Here is a 21298-nt window from a genome sequence, read left to right as displayed (position 1 = left end):
TTATGCGAAATATGTTAAAGCACTGTACGCATTTTTAATACATAAAATACCTTTCAAATTTAGAATATAAATAATAAATAATAACAAAGAAGATGTGAATCAGTTATCGATTGAAAAATAATACTAATTTTGTCTGACTAAAACTTATTTTTACTACTGATATAGCAAAATAGTTTGATTAAATACTGACATTTACTACTTATTTCGTCTGACTGAAGCTTATTTTCACTACTGATATAGTAAATCAGTGTTAGTAAATAGTCTGACTAAATACTGATATTTACTACTAATTTTGTCTGACTGAAACTTATTTTTACTACTGATATAGTAAATAGTTTGATTAAATACTGATATTTACTACTTATTTCGTCTGACTAAAGCTTATTATCACTACTGATATAGTAAATAGTTTGATTGAATACTGATATTTACTACTTATTTCGTCTGACTAAAGCTTATTTTCACAACTGATATAGTAAATCAGTTTTATTAAATAGTCTGACTAAATACTGATATTTACTACTTATTTTGCCTGACTAAAGCTTATTTTCACTACTTATATAGTAAATAGTTTAATTAAATACTGATATTTACTACTTATTTCGCCTGACTAAAGCTTATTTTCACTACTGATATAGTAAATCAGTTTTATTAAATAGTATGACTAAATACTGATATTTACTACTAATTTTGTCTGACTGAAACTCTTTTTTACTACTGATATAGTAAATAGTTTGATTAAATACTGATATTTACTACTTATTTCGTCTGACTAAAGCTTATTATCACTACTGATATAGTAAAAAAGTTTTAGTAAATAGTCTGACTAAATACTGATATTTACTACTAATTTTGTCTTACTAAAGCTTATTTTCACTACACTGATAATGTAAATATAATATAGTAAATAGTCTAACTAAATACCGACATTTACTACTAATATTTTTGACTAAAACTACTAATATACATCCCAAGAAAATGATATATTTGTCTTACAGCCTAAGAAATATTTATTTGATTCAAATAAATTTTTATTTAATTTAAATAAATTTTTATTTGATTTAATTAAAAAAAATTTTATTAACGCCAAATAAATAGGCTAGTAGGCTTGGAGACATATGTATATACGTTTATTGAACTCAAATATATTATACTTGGTTCAAATAAAACATTTCTCTAAATGTATATATATTTCACAGAAATTTTGAGTGTTCTGGATGACTAATTACAGATTTTCACCACTAATTCTAAGGAAACTTAGAAAGTCTGACTAGAAGCTACATTTACTACTGATAAATTGACAAAAATATAAACTATATTCTATTATAAAATAAATATTTATTTTTATTAATCACAGAAAAAGTCTGCTATAATTTTTGTTGTAAATAATTTTTTTACCATTCTCAGGGTAAAAATTATACTTTTTTTTTGCAGTGAAATAATGTTTGTTTTTTTCTGCAAAAAATTTTTCAAACATAGACATTGTCTTTATTATTATATATAAAGGTGAAAGTTGTGAAAAATTGTTAATTCATTAAGTCACTCACAAGACGGAAAAAGTAGTTTTCAAGAGAAGGCAGATGGTTAGTCGATGAAAGATGCAGACCAATGTAGGAAATGAAATTTCTAAGTCGTGTTAAAAATGTAGACGACGGGATGGAATAAAGAATGAAAGGATAAGAGAAGAATCACAAGGTCTTTCTATACAAGAAGTAAGCAGCAAAAAAAAAAAAAAAAAAAAAAAAAAAAAAAGAAGTTGAGAATCTTCTAAAACAAACGGTATAGGATTTGAGAAGAAAGTGTGTAGTTGGAATTCATTGGGAACTCGAGGACATTTTAGTTTTGAAACTTTATTCCAGAAAACTTTTTTGTTGTTTTGTTTTACTGTTATATTTTTTTCTTTTGTTTTGTTTTCGCGTCGAGAAAACAGGAATTATAAACTGAACTGCATTACATTGCATATGAATATAATACACACAATTTATATTTTTCTTATTAAAAATTATTTTTTAACTTTAATTTTTTTTTAATCAATTTTTTTCGTAACTATTTTATTTTAGTAGAGAAAATTTATTTTAGTCAGGCAAAAGTTTTCCGTTTTTTTTTTTTTTGATAATTTTACTATAAGTAGTAAAAATAAATTTTAGTCTGACAAAATTAGTAGTAAATTCTGTACTTAGTCAGACAAAATTAGTAGTAAATGTCCGTATTTAGTAAAATAATATACTATTTCAGTAGTAAAAATAAGTTATAGTCAGACAAAATTAGTAGTAAATTTCGGTATTTACTCAAACTATTTACTATATTAATAGTAAAAAAAATTTAGTCAGACAAAATAAGTGGTAAATGTCTGTAATTAGTCAAAATTATTTACTATATTAGTAGTAAAAATAAGTTATAGTCAGACAAAATTAGTAGTAAGTGTTGGTATTCAGTCAGACTATTTACTATATAAAATTTGCTATAACAGTAGTAAATGAAAATTTCAGTCAGACAAAATTAGTAGTAAATGTCGCATATAAAATCAAAATATTTACTATATCAGTAGTAAAAACAAATTTTAGTCAGACATAATCAGTAGTAAATATCGGTATTTAGTCAGACAACACATTATGTTCGTAAAATTTTTACTAACAGGGTCAAACCATTATATTTCAACTAAAGTGGTCGCTGACTAATTTTTAAAAATTATAATACTTTGCAGGAATGATTTTGAAGTTATCAAGATCACGAAATGAAAAGAATTTTATTAAAAATTTAAATATTTATTGTAAAATATGAATTTAAAGTATATGAGGTGCTAAAAACTGTCAATTTTTTAGCCATTAGAAAATATGCAAAAAAACATAGAATTTACCATAAAAATAAAAAAAAATTATTGGAATTTACTAAGAATGAATAAATTTATCATTATCAATTGATATAATTATTTAAAGATGTGAAGTAATATATAAAATATGATTTCCAAGTGCACCTGTCAAATAACCTAATTTTGTGATTTTTATTCATTAATTATAAAAAATAGAAAACATTAAATTAAATAAAAACTTACCAAATATGAAGTTCTTGCCATAAACTTTTAGAATTTCTTTGCACTTTTCTTCTTTTCTATTCATAAGTATGAAAAATTTAAAAAATAAAATAGCTACTTTGTCTATTTTCACTATTTTTGAAAGTCAATAACTTTCTTGGAGAAAAATGAAAAAATATGGGGTTTCGAAAATTATTTAAATACACACTACATATACATTCACTGAAAATTTCGCATTGGTCCCGAAGCTATTTTCGAAGATAAAGTAGATAAAAAATTTCGTATTTTTTAGGCTATATGGACATGGATTTTAAATCAATGTGAAGGTTGTTCACTGGTGACGACAAACTTCACATTGATTTAATACCTTTAAAACCCATGTCAATATAGCCTAAAAAATACGAAATTTTTTATCTACTTTATCTTCGAAAATAGCTTCGGGACCAATGCGAAATTTTCAGTGAATGTATATGTAGTGTGTATTTAAATAATTTTCGAAACCCCATATTTTTTCATTTTTCTCCAAGAAAGTTATTGACTTTCAAAAATAGTGAAAATAGACAAAGTAGCTATTTTATTTTTTAAATTTTTCATACTTATGAATAGAAAAGAAGAAAAGTGCAAAGAAATTCTAAAAGTTTATGGCAAGAACTTCATATTTGGTAAGTTTTTATTTAATTTAATGTTTTCTATTTTTTATAATTAATGAATAAAAATCACAAAATTAGGTTATTTGACAGGTGCACTTGGAAATCATATTTTATATATTACTTCACATCTTTAAATAATTATATCAATTGATAATGATAAATTGTATTACGCCGCCTCGTCCTTCTAGATCAAATACGTAGTCACGTAGTACTGATTGTTCCGCCACAGTAATTTTAAAAACAAGAGTTTTTCGCGCCGCCTATAGGTGTCGTGCTTCGTGCTGCTTGCTGAACTGCCATTATGTTGTTCTGTGCGTTCCGCGCAACATCGCGTTAAAATAACGAAAACGATAATGTCATCTTCATCAGAGAAAAGTTCACCAAGAGACCGTCAGGAACATCGCCGCAAAAAGAGGAAGCATTCTTCATCGAAAGTATTTCGACAAAAAATGAAAAAACTCGAAAAAAAGATGAAAAAATTGAAGCGTTCTCATCGATATCGTGAAAGCAGTACGTCATCCTCGGCATCTACCTCCAGCTCAGCGTCAAACAGCAGTCGCAACACTGAAAAGGTAACTAGAAGCCCTTCCCGAAGTTTTTCCCGAAGCCTATCTCGAAGTCCTCGCAATGAACGTGGTCCGAGAGACACGTCAAATGTCAGAGGCGAAAGGAGTCTGAGTCGTGATCAACAAGACCGCGACCGTGAATTCAGACATTCCAGAAATATTAGTGAAAAGCGTCTCCCGCGAGGAACGCTACACAAGAAAACTGGAAATGGTGAGAACAATGAGCACGATCCGAGAGACGTGTCACGTTCTAAAAAAACTCGATCTAGGTCCATATCAAAAACACCTGAAAATGCGACAAAAAAGGTTAACCCAAGCGACGCCGGGGCTGAGTCGGTAACAAACGGAGACAGCTTTCTAAAATTGTTAGGAGAGGGCGCGCAAGAGGAAATTCAATTTAGTGCACCAATCCACAATTCAATTGCGGAAATGTGGTCAAAAATTTTGAAAGTCGGTTTGCCCAAGGAAAGCATTAAAGACCTAATTAAAAAATATCCTATCGCAGAAAATTGCCAAATGATGGGTGCGCCCCGATTAAATGCGGAAATAAAAACCGGAATGAGTACTACCGCACTGAAAAAAGATACATATCAAGTATTAGCTCAAAATAAACTCAGTGCTTCCATCAGTGCTCTCGGAAATGTACTTCATCAAATTTTAGATGCAAATAAAGGCGAGAAGGAACTAAATTCAGGTACTTTGGCCTTGATTTTTACTACTCTTTGCGACGCAGGTAAAATTATGACCGACTTGCAACACGACCTGTCAATAACTCGCAGGAGTTTTATAATACCTTCCTTCAGTTTAATACTAAAAAAGATTGCTGAAGAATCGAACGTCGACACATCGTTGTTCGGCGAAAATTTTGCAGAAAAATTAAAATCTGCCAAAGAAGTTGAAAAATCAACAAAAGAAATTTCGAAAAATCCAGCATCACAGACTTCAACAAGGGCCAGTCATCAGAACAGGGACAAGGCTGCCGGATATTCGTCATCAAAAAATTTAAACTGGAGGGGCCCCTCCAAAAAATCATACTCGAGCTTGAAGAGGGGGGGCCAGGGATATCGCAGCAGTCGGAGCCAGACATCGAGACGAGGGAAGAATTAGTGGTAAGTAAAACCGCAGGTCGCCTGCGATTTTTTAGTAAAGAGTGGGGGAAAGTGACAACCGACCGATCAATTCTTGAATGCGTTAAAGGTTACAAAATACCCTTTGACGACATACCCACTCAAACACAACGTCCATCAGAGCCTGAACTCTCGATTGAGGAAAATGCAAGGACAGCTCAGGCTATCCTTCAACTCCAAAAAATAAGTGCGGTGGCTCCTTGCAAGCCATGTAAGGGAGAATTTTTGTCATCACATTTTTTAAGAGAAAAATCTAGTGGCGAGGATCGCTTCATTCTTAATTTAAAAAAATTAAACAAGTTTATAACGACCTCCCACTTTAAAATCGAAGACATGAAAACTGCCTTACGGCTTATAAACCGAGGCTCCTTCATGGCTGTAATGGATTTGAAGGATGCTTATCTCATGGTCCCTATTACAAACGAACATCAAAAATTCCTCCGTTTCTCATTTCGAAATGTCGATTACGAATTTAAATGTTTGCCTTTTGGTCTTTGCACTGCACCGTTTGTGTTCACTAAACTCCTCAAACCGGTAGTGCAAAAACTAAGAAGCCAAGGTATCATTCTAGTCATATACTTAGACGACGTATTAATTATTGCTAAAACCGAAGCCGAATGCAGGCAAAATATTTTCATAGTTCGAACTTTGCTGGAATCACTTGGCTTTATAATCAGCGAAAGTAAAAGTCAGTTAATTCCATCACAAACTTGTATTTTTTTAGGACTGGTTATCGACAGTAAAAATTTTTGCTTAGAACTAACTGAAAAAAAACGGAAGTCTATCTCTCAGTTAGTTAACAGATTTGTAATAAACAAAGTTTGTAAAATACAGGAATTGGCACAATTGATTGGCGTTTTAGTTGCTGCGTGTCCCGCAGTTCAATACGGTTGGCTGTATACGAAGAGGTTAGAGCGTGAAAAATACTTAGCATTAGATAATTCAAACAATAATTACAATGCTCGAATAACTCTTTCTAATTTAATACAGTCAGACCTAGAATGGTGGGCGCACAAAGCAAAGAAATCGTCTCACCCAATTCGCGAATTTAAATTTACCAAAGAGATTTTTAGCGACGCATCCTTGACTGGCTGGGGAGCTTTCTGTGAGGGTGAGAAAGCTAGGGGACTGTGGAGCATCGAAGAGCAGAAACTTCACATAAATGCACTGGAATTAAAAGCAGCATTTATGGGCCTGAAGTGTTTTGCTAAACAAAACAATAATTGTGAGATCCTTCTACGCATGGATAACACGACATCCATAGCATACGTAAATAGAATGGGAGGAATACAGTACCCCCGATTAACACAACTTGCCCGCGAGATTTGGGAATGGTGCGAAGTTAGAAATCTATGGATATTTTCTTCGTACATTCCATCCAAAGAAAATAAGGACGCTGACGAATTATCCAGAACCCTCCCTCAAGAGACTGAGTGGGAATTGGCTGACTGGGCATTCAAAAAAATTGAAAAAAGATTTGGAACATTTGAAATTGATTTATTCGCATCAAGCGTTAACGCTAAATGCAAAAAATACGTATCATGGCTAAGAGACCCCGATTCCGTTACCATAGACGCATTCACCATGAAATGGGGTTGTCACTTTTTCTACGCTTTCCCTCCTTTTGCACTATTACTAAGAGTTGTACAAAAAATTCAAATTGATAAAGCAGAAGGTGTTGTGGTGGTGCCTGATTGGCCTACTCAACCCTGGTACCCACTTCTAATGTCACTAGCTGTCGAAAAATCCATTGTTTTCAAACCTAATAAAAGTCTTTTATCTTCTCCTCACAGGAAAACGCACCCGCTTCACCAATCGCTTTCCCTGGTAGCGATACTCTTATCCGGGAAGCGTTCATGAAAAAAGGAGCATCTCAGGAGGCCGCTGAAATGATGTTAAATTCCCTGTCACCAAAGACTATACAACAATATAGCAAACCCATCAAACTTTGGTGGGAATTCTGCCAAAGAAATAATCTCGACATTTTTTGCGACTCAACTCCAGCTGCCTTACAATTCTTCACTGAGACTGCGAGAACCACTCGCTCATATAGTACGCTGAACGTTTACCGATCAGCAGTATCTCTGCTAATGGACAATAAAATCGGCAAAGATCCCAGCATCACTAGATTTTTTAAAGGCGTACACACGACCAAACCATCACAGTCTAGGTACGATGCGACCTGGGACCCTCAACTTGTTCTTCAATATTTGTCAACCTTGTATCCAAACGATACCTTAACCTTGGAAAAGTTGACCATGAAGTTAACGACTCTTCTATCTCTCATCACGGCTCAAAGAATCCAAACATTGAAGGCGATCCGTTTAGAAAATATTAATCTAGAGAGAGAACCTATCCAAATCAAAATTACAGACCGACTGAAGACAACAGGCAGAACGAGATACCAACCGCTCCTTGAAATACCCTCGTTTGAAAATCAACCGGAATTGTGTGCAGCAGGAGTACTTCGCACTTATATACAAAAAACGGAAAAAATAAGAAAAGGCGACAAAACCAAGGGTTACCTCTTGCTCACATATAAAAAACCCCACCAGGCCGCGACAACAGCAAGCATAAGTCGATGGATCAAAGATACACTCAATAAGAGTGGTATCAATACCGACATCTTCACAGCCTACAGCACTAGGCACGCATCGACATCAGCCGCAGCAAGACGTGGGATTAATATTGAAATTATAAGGAAAGCAGCGGGATGGACCGCTAATTCTTCAGTATTTGGAAGATTTTACAATCGTCCGTTAATACAGTCAGAATCGTTCGCAGCAGCCGTCATTCAAAACTGAAAAATTATATTACCCTTGAATTTTTTATTTTTCTATTCCTAATGTCTTATTTCTCTCAAGCACTATAAGTTTTTCTTCCAATAAACTAAACTTTTGTTCATCACTCGTTGAATGATATTGTTGCTATAATAAATATAATAACACAAAATCGCTCCACGCTTTAAACATCTACGTATTTGATCTAGAAGGACGAGGCGGCGTAATACAATTAAATGATTGAACGAACTTACCTTAAGTGATGTTCAATCGCAATTGTATAAGCCGCCTCGTCCGAATAGATCACACCCACCCAACCCAAAAAGAATAAACAGGTAAACCAATTCATTAACCCCTAAGCGATTTTGTTCAACTTTAAAATATAATGGCAGTTCAGCAAGCAGCACGAAGCACGACACCTATAGGCGGCGCGAAAAACTCTTGTTTTTAAAATTACTGTGGCGGAACAATCAGTACTACGTGACTACGTATTTGATCTAGAAGGACGAGGCGGCTTATACAATTGCGATTGAACATCACTTAAGGTAAGTTCGTTCAATCATTTAATTTATTCATTCTTAGTAAATTCCAATAATTTTTTTTTATTTTTATGGTAAATTCTATGTTTTTTTGCATATTTTCTAATGGCTAAAAAATTGACAGTTTTTAGCACCTCATATACTTTAAATTCATATTTTACAATAAATATTTAAATTTTTAATAAAATTCTTTTCATTTCGTGATCTTGATAACTTCAAAATCATTCCTGCAAAGTATTATAATTTTTAAAAATTAGTCAGCGACCACTTTAGTTGAAATATAATGGTTTGACCCAACAATGGTAAAATTCACCTACAGTCAGACATTTTAATATCTCATCAAAAAAATAAAAAATATTTTCTAAAAATTCAAAATAAAAATATTATGTTTTCCAAAAAAAAATCGATTTTCACCAAATAAATAAAAAAAATGCAATTTTCATTTTCTTAAAGAGACTACAGATGTAAAAATATCCCATCCGTACATTTTGTCAAGAGTGCAAAAGAAACACACAAACACATACATGTTTTCTCAGGGGAAAAATATTCAATACTCAATCATAACTTGGCGGTGCTTTATTCTTTTGCGAAATAAGAAGAGTGAGAGAGAGAAAACTTTTGTGAAAAAGACATTTCGATATTTCCGATCGGAATATAACTGCAGTAGTCCATTATACTTTGTTCCAGCATTGAACGCGTGCCTTCGTTTCGCGGGTTATATTGTTTGGGGGAATTCTTTTGAACACAGTCGCTGAACGAAAAAAGGAAAAAAAAAAAAGAGAAAAAAAAGGCAAATCCCTTCCGCTTTTGCGACTTTTGTGGAACGTTGACGAGAACCCGAAGATTCAGATTGAAACAAGAAAAAAAAGAGGCCAAAGAAAAAGAAAAAGAAGAAGAAGAAGAAAATGCCGAAGACGTCGAATAAAATAGGGGTAAAAAGAGAGGAACCTGAAGAAGAAAATTTTCTTTGGAACGAGGTTCGCCAACGGCACAATTGGATGTTTCGCGTTTCCTCTCACATACATATACACATATATTTCCGGTTTTCTCTTTGTGCCAACTGCAGTGTTACACACGTCCGCAAACGAAACGCTTATTGTTTGCCCATCTCACATTTATGCCATACATATATACACACATTTGCATACAATCTCAAATATTCACGCAAATAGAAGGAAATAATAAACATCAAGTCCACTCGTAAAGGAAGATAGACACCTGCAAATGCTTGCCCTCGAGTAACATGCATAATGGATACAAATGAGAATATAGAGTCAAGTACCTTCTATATTTTATTCGTCCTCGATTATACAACATATATAAATGCGAAAAAAAGAGTACAACATGCAATCAAGAAAAACTTACATTAATGTCAATTTTAACACTCGATTATATCATGATTGTGAAATTGCAATTTGTTACATAATGAAAATGATAAAACGATTTCTGTGAATTTTACTTCACAATATATGTATGTATTTTGTCTTTGAATAAATATTTACAATAATGTAATAAAAATAATTTTTTACTGGATAAATTTCCAGTGACACTGTAGAAAAAATTCTTTTCAAAATTTCAAGGGGAGAATTTTGTGAATTATTTTTTTTTAATGATATTAAATTCAATTTTACTACTAGTTAAATTTTTTTCAGACTTTTCGCCTTGAATAAAGAAAATCATTGAGAATTTTTTTAATTTTGTTTACTAGTCAAAGAAAATATTCAGTCAGACTTTCTGATTTTTTAAAAAATAATTGTATTAGTAGAACAAATCGAATTTGGTTAGACATTTTAAGTAGATTAGAAAATCAGTAGTAAAAGCAAATATTTAATGAGACATATTGACAACACTAAAAAACCAGTAGTATAAGTCAATACTACATCGAATTTTGTAAAATATTCCTAATTTTATCAGTAGTAAAACTAAATATTTAGTCATACTTTCTAAACTTTTGTAGTCAATGTTAATATTTACTTTCTTTTTTTTTGTTACAATTTTATTAGAAAAAATCGGGTTTGGTCAGACATATTGTAGAGGTTAAAAAATCAGTAGTAAAAATAAACGTTTGTTATTTTTTCAGTAGTACAAGTCAATATGTAACTCGAAATTCAATATTTCTGTAATTTTATCAACAGTAGTATCAATTGGTTTCAGTCAGACATAAAAAAAAGTATAAAAAATCAGTAGTACAAGTAAATATTTTGTTAGACAATCTAAGTTTTAAAAAAAATAATTTTCACACTAAAAAAGAAATTTTGATTTTAGCCTATTTTTGAGGCTGAATTTAAGTTATAAAATTTCTTTTTCTTCAGTAGTACGAGTCAATATTTAGATGGAGTTTCTATATTTTTGTAATTTTACCAGCAGTTTGGTATTGGTTTTAGTCAGACGTAAGGATATAAAGTATATAAAAAACAGTAGTACAAGTAAATATAGAGTCAGACATCTATAATCTCAAAAATTTCCTTTCTACTAAAAATTTTATATCCTACTAAGTAAAATACTTAATTTTCCAAAATGAAATGTTTCAGATGAAATTTTTTTTTTCCATAAACAAATAATAAATAGAAAAAAATAATAAAATTAAAATATATAAATAAGACAAAAAAAATTGATTAATTAATCTCAATAAAGGTAAATTCTGAAAAAAACAAATAAAACCATTATTGAGCGAATCTTATAAAATCGCAAATAATTGATAATCACTTTCTTGAAAGATAAATAGCACCATCTGACATCTCATTTAATAATAAAATTACCCATTACTGAAAAGTAAATGTATTGAACTGAATTGTATATAATCATTTGCATGCAAGCCAAGAGAATTGTTTCATAGAATTATATGAAACTCGTACTATACGGAGAAGTAAACGTTTACTGACAGATATGTATCGTCCTTAAACAAGCAATTGATATATATGAAAAGATATGAAATTGTACGTGTACGCGCAATGTTATCCTCTCTCTCTCACTCTCTCAAGAGAGTGGTTGAGAAGGAAACGTTAGAATGATCAACAGAGTCTTGTCCGACAAAGGGTTAATTAGAACCAGTTTCAACAGTGACTAGGATTGCATATTGTTTCTTGTCCCTACAGCTTATGTGTATATGTGTGCATGCAGTTTCGTGTCGAATGAAATCATCATTGCCAAATGCTGCGTCCTTTGTCATATAAAGTCACTGCTAATTGAATTTACCAATTACGGATATGGAAGCTTATTTCTCACTATGAATCTAGATATTATATATGGGGCATTCTATTTTAAAATTATACCCCTAGTAAACAATTGACAATATAAGACATTTTTTAAATAATTATTTCTCCCATTTAATTAAATCAAATTACTTTTGCAATGAGTGGTTTCGAAAGAGAAATTTCTAAACTTTATTATTGTAAAAAAAATTTTTTAAAAAAACGTTTAATTAGCATAAAAAATTTAGTTTGAAGGTTAAACTTATAAATATCTCAAAACACGTTGTCTCCGATTTTGACAAAATCTTTGTCAAAAGAAAGCTTAAATATTCTATTTTTTATTTCCGTAAAGTTTATAATGGACATTTTCGAGGATTTCGAGAAATTAATTATAATTCTCAGACGTTTGAAAGGTAAAAAAGGGTTGAAATTTGCATGAATAGAGAACCTCTGTTCAAATACAGCGGCATTTGTTTTTACGAAATTTTTAAATAAATAAATTTTAAAACTTCAATTTTAATCTTAATAATTTTTTTAAATTTGAAAAATTTTTAATTGCAAATAGCTAAAGATCAATATATTTATTGTTTACAATATTTTTTTTCTCTAATGTCAAGTGATGTAATAATGTAAGGTTAATGGAAATTAAATTTAAAAAACAAAATCCGCTCTTAAAGAAATGGTTCTCCATTCATACAAATTTCAATCCGTTTTTAACCTCCGAAACGTCTGAGAATTTAAATTAATTTCTGGAAATTCTCGAAAATGTCCATTATAAACTTTACGGAAATAAAAAATAGAATATTTAAGCTTTCTTTTGACATAGATTTTGTCAAAATCAGAGACAACGTGTTTTGAGATATTTACAAGTTTAACCTTGAAACTAAATTTTTTATGCTAATTAAACGTTTTTTTAAAAAATTTTTTTTACAATAATAAAGTTTAGAAATTTCTCTTTCGAAACCACTCATTGCAAAAGTAATTTGATTTAATTAAATGGGAGAAATAATTATTTAAAAAATGTCTTATATTGTCAATTGTTTACTAGGGGTATAATTTTTAAAATAGAATGCCCCATATATATTATGCAGTACAAAAATTGTAAAAAAAACTTTCTTTTCAAGTTAAAGTATTTTTCAAGAAAAATTACGATATAAAACATTTATAAAAAAAATAGAATAAAAAAACTATAATTAATATTTGCAATGAAAATTTTATTTTGAAATTTACTCTGTAAAATTAATCGTCTTTCTATAATTCCCCACTGAATATAAAAAATGTTTTCGAAATTTATTGCAGTTGGTTTTAAAGCAATATAAATAATCAAATTCGTTGTTGTTTGAATCCTAATCAATATTAGGATTTCTTAAATTTGGTAAAAATTATGAATACTCACATATATTTGATGGAAAAATACTTTTTAATTTCACTCACCTGAAACAGAAAAAAAAGATTCATAAGATTACATTTTTTATTATTTACTTTTTGTTAAAATCGTTTTTTCATTGTAAAATTAAATATTTTATTGGTGAACTCAATAATATAGACAATAAAAAGAAAATTTTTTAGGGCAGAAAGAAAGTCTTATTTTAAGGTGTAATATTTTTAAAAACAGTCTTTGCTAAACAGACTCATTTTAAAATAAGACTTTTTTTTACTGTGTATATTAATTAAAATTAATATTATTTAATTCATTTTTTAAATTATTATTACTATTTTTATATTATTACACCCAGGGAAATAATTTTTTTGTCATAAATATTCATTTGCTTTAAAATATAAGTTTTTATCTGATTTAAATAACAATTTTATTTGCGCTAAATAAATGCAAATAAAATATTTTATTATACCAACAAATAATTTGATTCGCAATATTTTAGCTAAATTTTGTTACTACAACCAAAAAATTTCGTTCACTCAACCAAATAATGGTTTGATTGCTTAAATACAGTGCAAATTATGTTGATAGCCTAAATAAATTTTTGATGCTCGGAAAATATTTTTTTTTTTTTAGTACTCTAAAAAACAATTTTTTTGATTTAAATATAATCGGTTTACTTGACTATTATCAAATAAATACTTATTTGCATTAATTATTAAATAAGTATTATTTAATGACAATTAATTGGTATTTTTATGAAATAAAAAAATTATTGGTACTCTTTAAATCTGAATTAGTAAAAATGTTTACTAATTTAAATTAGTAAACATTTTTACTAACTCAGATTTAGACAGTACAAATATAATTTATTTAATTTAAATACAAATTATTCGCTGCCTAATAAAAATTATTTTGTTTAAGTAAATATTTGGTTTTAATAAATATTTAGTTTAGGTATATATTTGGTTGAAGTAAATATTTGGTTTAAATAATTATTATATAATGCCAATTAAATGGTATTTACGTATCAAATAAAAAAATTATTGGTCCCAATACAATTTATTTAATTCAAATAAAAAATTATTTAGTTGAATTAAATATTTGGTTTAAGCAAATATTTGGTTTTAATAAATATTTGGTTTAATTAATTATTTGGTTTAATTAAATATTTGGATTAAGCAAATATTTGGTTGAAGTAAATATTTGGTATAAATAATTATTATATAAAACCAATTAAATGGTATTTGTACCAAATAAAAAAATTATTGGTCCCAATACAATTTATTTAATTAAAATAAAAAATTATTTAGTTGAATTAAATATTTGGTTTTAATAAATATTTGGTTTAAACAAATATTTGGTTTTAATAAATATTTGGTTTAAGCAAATATTTGGTTTAAGCAAATATTTGGTTTTAATAAATATTTGGTTTAAGCAAATATTTGGTTTTAATAAATATTTGGTTTTAATAAATATTTGGTTTTAATAAATATTTGGTTTTAATAAATATTTGGTTTAATTAATTATTTGGTTTAAATAAATATTTGAATTAAGCAAATATTTGGTTTAAGTAAATATTTTTTTGAAGCAAATAAATTTTTTTTTCCAGTGTGTACATTATAAAACTCTGGATTTTTTTATTTTTTCTCAAAAACAAACTTTTCTTCTCAATGTACAAGAGTTTCTAATGTCTAATTTATGTTATTGTTGGAACATAATGATACTTTGCCGTTCTCGGGTTTCTCTCTCGCTTTAGGAAGTGGGTGAAGCGTTCTTGCTGAATGCGCCCGATGTGAAGCGTGACAAAACTTATCGCGCAGGCCATGCGAAATTCTCTCACGTGCGCACGTGCACGTTACATGTACAGAGAAAGAGAGAGAGAGAGAAGGAGAGAAAGGGGTAACACGTGCACTCACGCAGAGTAAACAGGCACCTCGGTCGCGCTCAAATTAAAGCTATACCAAACCATTGGATTTATTTCAGGCGTTCCACGCACTCCAATTTCACATCCAACGAGTGTTGAATGTACTCCAATTTCTCTCTCTCTCTCTCTCTCTCACTCTTAAATGTAACCTACTCGATATACTTATATATTTTCTCCCAAGAGTACTACATATTTTCGTCTCTCGAAATAACCAATTAATGAAAATCAAATCAAACTAAAAGCATTTCTCATTACTTTAATTCCATCATTTTTTTTTTCTTTTTTTTTTTGTAATTTCATTTAATCCCATTTTTTTCTCCCAAACTCACCAGAAATTCAAAAACATTATAATTGGGAAATTGAAATGGAAATTAATTCGATGCTCCCGAATCCAGGTTAATTTGCCGTTGCAGAGTATCTACAATAAGAAATCGATTTCCCCCCCCCCTCTCCTTTTGGTGCCAGTTGAATTGCTATATTAGGTTCAATTTAGTGGAATTAATAAAATTCTAAATTTCATAATTGATGGATACCATTTACAATATGAATGAGATGTTTTATTATATGGTATATATGAATTTAATGATTTAATGAAGCCGTAGTATATTTTGTAATTCAAATATATAAAGTTTGTGTAACATCTGCGTGTTCATTTAGTATGATGAAAAATTGATAATGTAAGATTTAATTTTTTTTTTTTTTTTGAGACAAAATTTACTTGAAAATAATTTTAGAAATAGATATTTCGAAATTTTTTCAACGTCTGACCAAATTCATATTTTATCCCTGATTTTCAAATCGTTTCGTTACGTTTATACTGAAAAAAAAAATGTTTGGTGAATATAACCAAACTTTAATTGTGCCAGTTTGGTTGTGACAACCGAATTATTTGGTTAGCCTAACCAAACATTCAACTATTACTATTACTATTATTTTTATTATTATTTTCATTTCTATTTTTATTTTTACTTTTATTATTATTATTATTATTATTATTATTATTATTATTATTATTATTATTATTATTATTATTATTATTATTATTATTATTATTATATTAATATAATTTTATATAATGATGACTTTATTACTGCCTGACCATTACACTGTCACTATTACTTAAAGCTGACGTGTGATTGTTATAAACTGCAAGTCGACTTAAACTACTGTCTGTCCATTACTCATTCTATACTACTTAAAGAAGATGTGTGAATATTTAATCATGTTTGACTAAGTTGGAACTTGAACTATCTGCCGATTCTATAGACTTTATTCAACTTAAAAATAGACGTACATTTAGAACATCTCCAACTAAAATTGATCCTGACTACTGCCCTGTAAATGACGAAACATTATTTCCATACATTATAATACAGAAAAAAAATTATTCGCTGCAGCAATAAACTAATTTTTTTTTTGACAAAATTTGCAACAGCAACTATACAATGTTAAAACCCTTAAAAATGCCTCGCAACTAGGGTAGAATTTGTTGCAGATTATTTTAACATCAAATTCTGGATTAAAATAACACTTCGTTTTTTCTTCAATTAATAATAATTCATGTTACTTCACGTGTAATTGAAATTAAAATAGAGATTTTTAATTAAAAGAAGAAAACAAAGGGGAAAATGTTATATAAAAATACGATGTGTTACTTTGACCTCAATTGAGTGTACCTTAAAATACGAGCATTAATATTCATTTTTAAAAATGATTGAAAGAACATTTTTAAAAAATTTATCACACTTTTTAAAAGTGCAGTTTTACATTCGAATAGTCAAACTTTTCAAATTTAGACACATGTTAGATAAATATTTTTAAAAATAAAACAAAAAATTATTTTTAAAAAGTCAAATAATTAATAGAATAAGTCGTAACAATATTGTAAGTTTAGGAGAATTTTCATTTTTCAAATTAGAATTTGAGAGAATTTCTTTTTGAACAAATTTTTTTCTTTACAAAATCTCTAGGTAGTTAACTTTTTTTTCAGGGAATTTTTATTTTACAAAATATTGTTTGTACACAAGTTTTTATTTAAACGAATTCTAATTTAAAAGAATTTTACTTTAATCGAATTTTAATTTAGCATAGGTAATTCTCATTCAATAAAATTTTAATACAAATTTTTAAATTTAAAAATTTCTAATTCATCGAATCTTTTTTGTTCGAATATATCTTCCTATATTACAAAAAGATATCGCCGCCACCGCTGTTTCAAGAATTCTTGACCTAGGAGGGGGGAGTCCCCCCTCCTAAATTTTGAGGTTATGTTCGTTTCAAGGCTCTGAATTTAGCCGCAAGTCCCCCCTCCCTCCTCTCATTTCCCCTCCTCCGCCAAAATGGCCTAAATTTTGAGGTTATGTTCGTTTCAAGACTCTGAATATAGCCGCAAGTCCCCTCCCCCGCCAGAAATGACCTAAATTTTGAGGTTATGTTCGTTTCAAGGCTCTGAATATAGCCGCAAGTCCCCCCCTCCCTCCTCTCATTTCCCCTCCTCCGCCAAAAATTGCCCTAAATTTTGAGGTTATGTTTGTTTTAAGACCCTAATAAAGCAGTAAGTCCTTCCCCCTTCCCTCATCTCTCTCTGTAGTTCCCGCCAAAAATGACATAAATTTTAAGGTTATGTAAATTTCAAGACTTTCAATATAGCCGCAAGTGAAGGTGGAGTTTCCGCCAAAAATGACTTAAATTTAAAGGTTATGTTCGTTTCAAGACTTTTTAATAATTTATTGGTTGTTAGGCAATTTCATTGAAATTATTTTTAAAAATAATTTCTTAATGTCGATTTTAATTTATTTAATTATTTATTTATTATTAATTTAATTAATTTATTAATTAAAATTTAATAATTTTAATTTTAATAATATTTATTCAGATTTCAATGAATTTGTAATAATAATTCTTTGAAATAGGTGGTTCATTTGGAAAAATAAGATCAATGGAAAATTAAAAAAAAATGATTAAAATAGGGGGGTTGGCGCGCGAAGCGCGCAGGGGGGCGTAGCCCCTCTAGTATTAAATAAATATTTATTTGTATCAAATAATTATTATTTGAGACAATTAAAAGATATTTGTTTTCAATATAGAAAAATAAGTAAATATTTGTGTGAATAATAGTTAAGTAATGGATTATTTGGATAAAATAAATTTTTTTTTTTTTTTTTTGAGTGTAGAATGAAAATTTTTTCCTATCAAATAAAAATTATTTTCTTAAATATTTATTTTAGTCATGTAATCTATTATTTGAAACAAGTTCATTCTATGGCGCAAAAAAAGCAATTTTCAAAATATTCAATAAGACTTGGAAAAAAAAATTCTTAAAGATTCCTCTTTCTTTAAAAATCGTTTGTAAAATGTGTTGTATATTCCTTGGAAATCTGCTACCATTGTGTTATTACAGTTCCACACATTTGGTCTCAATATTTGAATTTGATTCAAGGCTTATGAAAATCGATAAACAAACGATTCTCCAATCGCATAACGACACTATAATTCGAATTCGACAAGTGATATTCAAATGAAAGATAATACCGCGCCGAGATCCGAGGCGATTGGAAACATAATCTCGAAGCTGAATGGAGCATTGCAAAGGATTTACGAGGAAGACTCTGAACGTTGGTTTCGATCGTCGACCGCCAACGGACATGACGCAAGGGAATTTGGATACGAGATTAAACGTACACATTTCTACGGGCTATCGATCAAAAGATCGACCTCCAACTGTCGAGTGCTTTGCCCATTGTTCTCCGCGCGCTGCCCTCCTATATGTATACGGTAATGTCCATTTATTCAACTGTAGACACTAACACATCATACTCTCAAGTTCTCATGTATATAACATATATATGGGACGTTCCGCGTCAACCGGATCAGTGCTCTGTACATAATTGTATGGGACCAATTGAAACGTTTAAGGTCTTAAAATGTTCATCTCGAAGTACTTTAACATTTACAATATGGCCTTTTTAAAAATCCAAAATGGCGGCCGAATTATGACACATTATATGGCTGAAATGTAGAAAATGTATAATTAAAACATTATTTAAGAAGCAAAAAATGTTCGAATTGGCATTAAATTGATCATCAATAGTGCTAGGGGTTTACAGAATCAAAAAATGCTGACACTTTTCAAAATTTTCAAAAATACAAAATTGCAGATCCAAAATGGAGGAATAGTTTTAAAAATATGACTCAATTTACTCGAAACTTAGGACCCGGGGGTTTTTGGGGTCGCTGATTACAAATCTGAACTCAGTTTTCAAAAATACAAAATGGCGGATCCAATATGGCGGACTGTTTTTTGAAAAAATTACCTAATTCACTCGAAACTTGTGAGTCGGGGGTTTTTGGGGTCGCTGATTACAAATCTGAACTCAGTTTTCAAAAATACAAAATGGCGGATCCAATATGGCGGACTGTTTTTGAAAAAATTACCCAATTCACTCGAAACTTGTGACTCGGGGGTTTTTGGGGTCGCTCTTTACAAATATGAACTCAGTTTTCCAAAGTACGTTCTATAAACATTTATTTTTTATCAATCTCTCTACCTTTTAAGAATTAGGACTGTATGAACATGTGTCTTTTAAAATTAGCATTACGTAATATTATTTTCTCCACTAAAATACGTACTTGTTATGATATTTTACACGCAATAAACTTGAAGCAGTCATTTTGATATTTTATTGAATTTTGTAGATATTTTTCCAAAATTTAAGGCGGAATGCTTTTTAACCTAGTTGAGATTTTTGTTGATTAAACATACACCTTATTTTGTTTGTAATTCTGCAAACTTCCTTAAATTAATTTGAATTCGAGAATTTTGATGCTTAAGCAGTTCATTAAGAAATTTTAGATGTAATAAAAATATTTTCTAAATAACCTGTTTCTGACCATTTATTCTTATATTTGCCAATTATTCTACTACATATATCGTTTTTATAATACTCGGTAATTAAGTTCACCATACTCTCAACGAAATTGGGTAATTTTTTCAAAAACAGTCCGCCATATTGGATCCGCCATTTTGTATTTTTGAAAACTGAGTTCAGATTTGTAATCAGCGACCCCAAAAACCCCCGAGTCCTAAGTTTCGAGTAAATTGAGTCATATTTTTAAAACTATTCCTCCATTTTGGATCTGCAATTTTGTATTTTTGAAAATTTTGAAAAGTGTCAGCATTTTTTGATTCTGTAAACCCCTAGCACTGTTGATGATCAATTTAATGCCATTTCGAACATTTTTTGCTTCTTAAATAATGTTTTAATTATACATTTTCTACATTTCAACCATATAATGTGTCATAATTCGGCCGCCATTTTGGATTTTTAAAAAGGCCATATTGTAAATGTTAAAGTACTTCAAGATGAACATTTTAAGACCTTAAACGTTTCAATTGGTCCCATACAATTATGTACAGAGCACTGATCCGGTTGACGCGGAACGTCCCATATATATATTTATATACACATATATATGTATATTTATATACGGATACATTTATATGTATATAACCCTTCACCACTATCTGTATATGCGCCTATGAGAGGGCTTTTAGGAAAACAGGCTTGCAGCAGGATAGCCATTACGATATTAACAACCGAAACTTGATCAAACTTGAAAGCTTTTTCGATAAACATTTGCATCGTTTCCGACTAAACTTACCAAACATGAAAATTTCTTAACGTTACTTTGTTTTTGTTGCTTTTATTAGATTTACATAGAAATTTCCTGCAAAATGCGGATAAAAAATAAATGTATGCAAGTATATATATTTTTTTTTTCTTTTTTTATTTGCATTTATTTGAATCAAAAATATATATTAGTGTGCATAATAACTTTTTATTTGTTTCAAATAGAAAATTTAATTTCGCATAAATAAAATTTTATTTAGTACAAATAACATTGAGTACAAATAAAATTTTTATTTAACCCGTTGCCTGTCGCTGACGCATATATGCGTAAAACTAAAACTGGCCAAATGTGCTCTTTACGCATATATGCGCAACTTAAAAAAAGTGATAAAAAACATCTCAAATATTTCTGAAACTGGTTACTAGGGGTCGGTTTTTTAAAATTCAAAATGGCGGATCCAATATGGCGGACGACAATT

General features: G+C 29.6%; 2 protein-coding genes across 5 annotated transcripts in view; one reads left to right on the top strand and one right to left on the bottom strand.

Annotated features, from left to right (window-relative positions):
* The window catches only part of LOC127287997 (uncharacterized), a 335689-nt gene that overhangs the window by 121267 nt on the left and 193124 nt on the right, over positions 1-21298 (bottom strand). The window lies entirely within an intron of this gene.
* On the top strand, positions 3893-7282 carry LOC127287999 (uncharacterized). Its single transcript, XM_051315176.1, has 2 exons — positions 3893-5356; positions 7168-7282. The coding sequence occupies exon 1, from the start codon at positions 4035-4037 to the stop codon at positions 5352-5354; it is 1320 nt and encodes a 439-aa protein (XP_051171133.1). The 5' UTR covers positions 3893-4034; the 3' UTR covers positions 5355-5356; positions 7168-7282.

This window comes from Leptopilina boulardi, unplaced genomic scaffold (genome assembly GCF_019393585.1).
Source record: "Leptopilina boulardi isolate dan_hultmark-lab unplaced genomic scaffold, ZJU_Lbou_2.1 LbouV2_38, whole genome shotgun sequence".
NCBI lineage: Eukaryota > Metazoa > Arthropoda > Insecta > Hymenoptera > Figitidae > Leptopilina > Leptopilina boulardi.
The sequence above is the reverse complement of the archived record's forward strand: the minus strand, read 5'-3'. Positions and strand labels throughout refer to the sequence as shown.

Coding starts and splice junctions, on each gene's coding strand:
- LOC127287999 (XM_051315176.1), top strand. CDS start 4,035: ATGTCATCTTCATCAGAGAAAAGTTCACCAAGAGACCGTCAGGAACAT.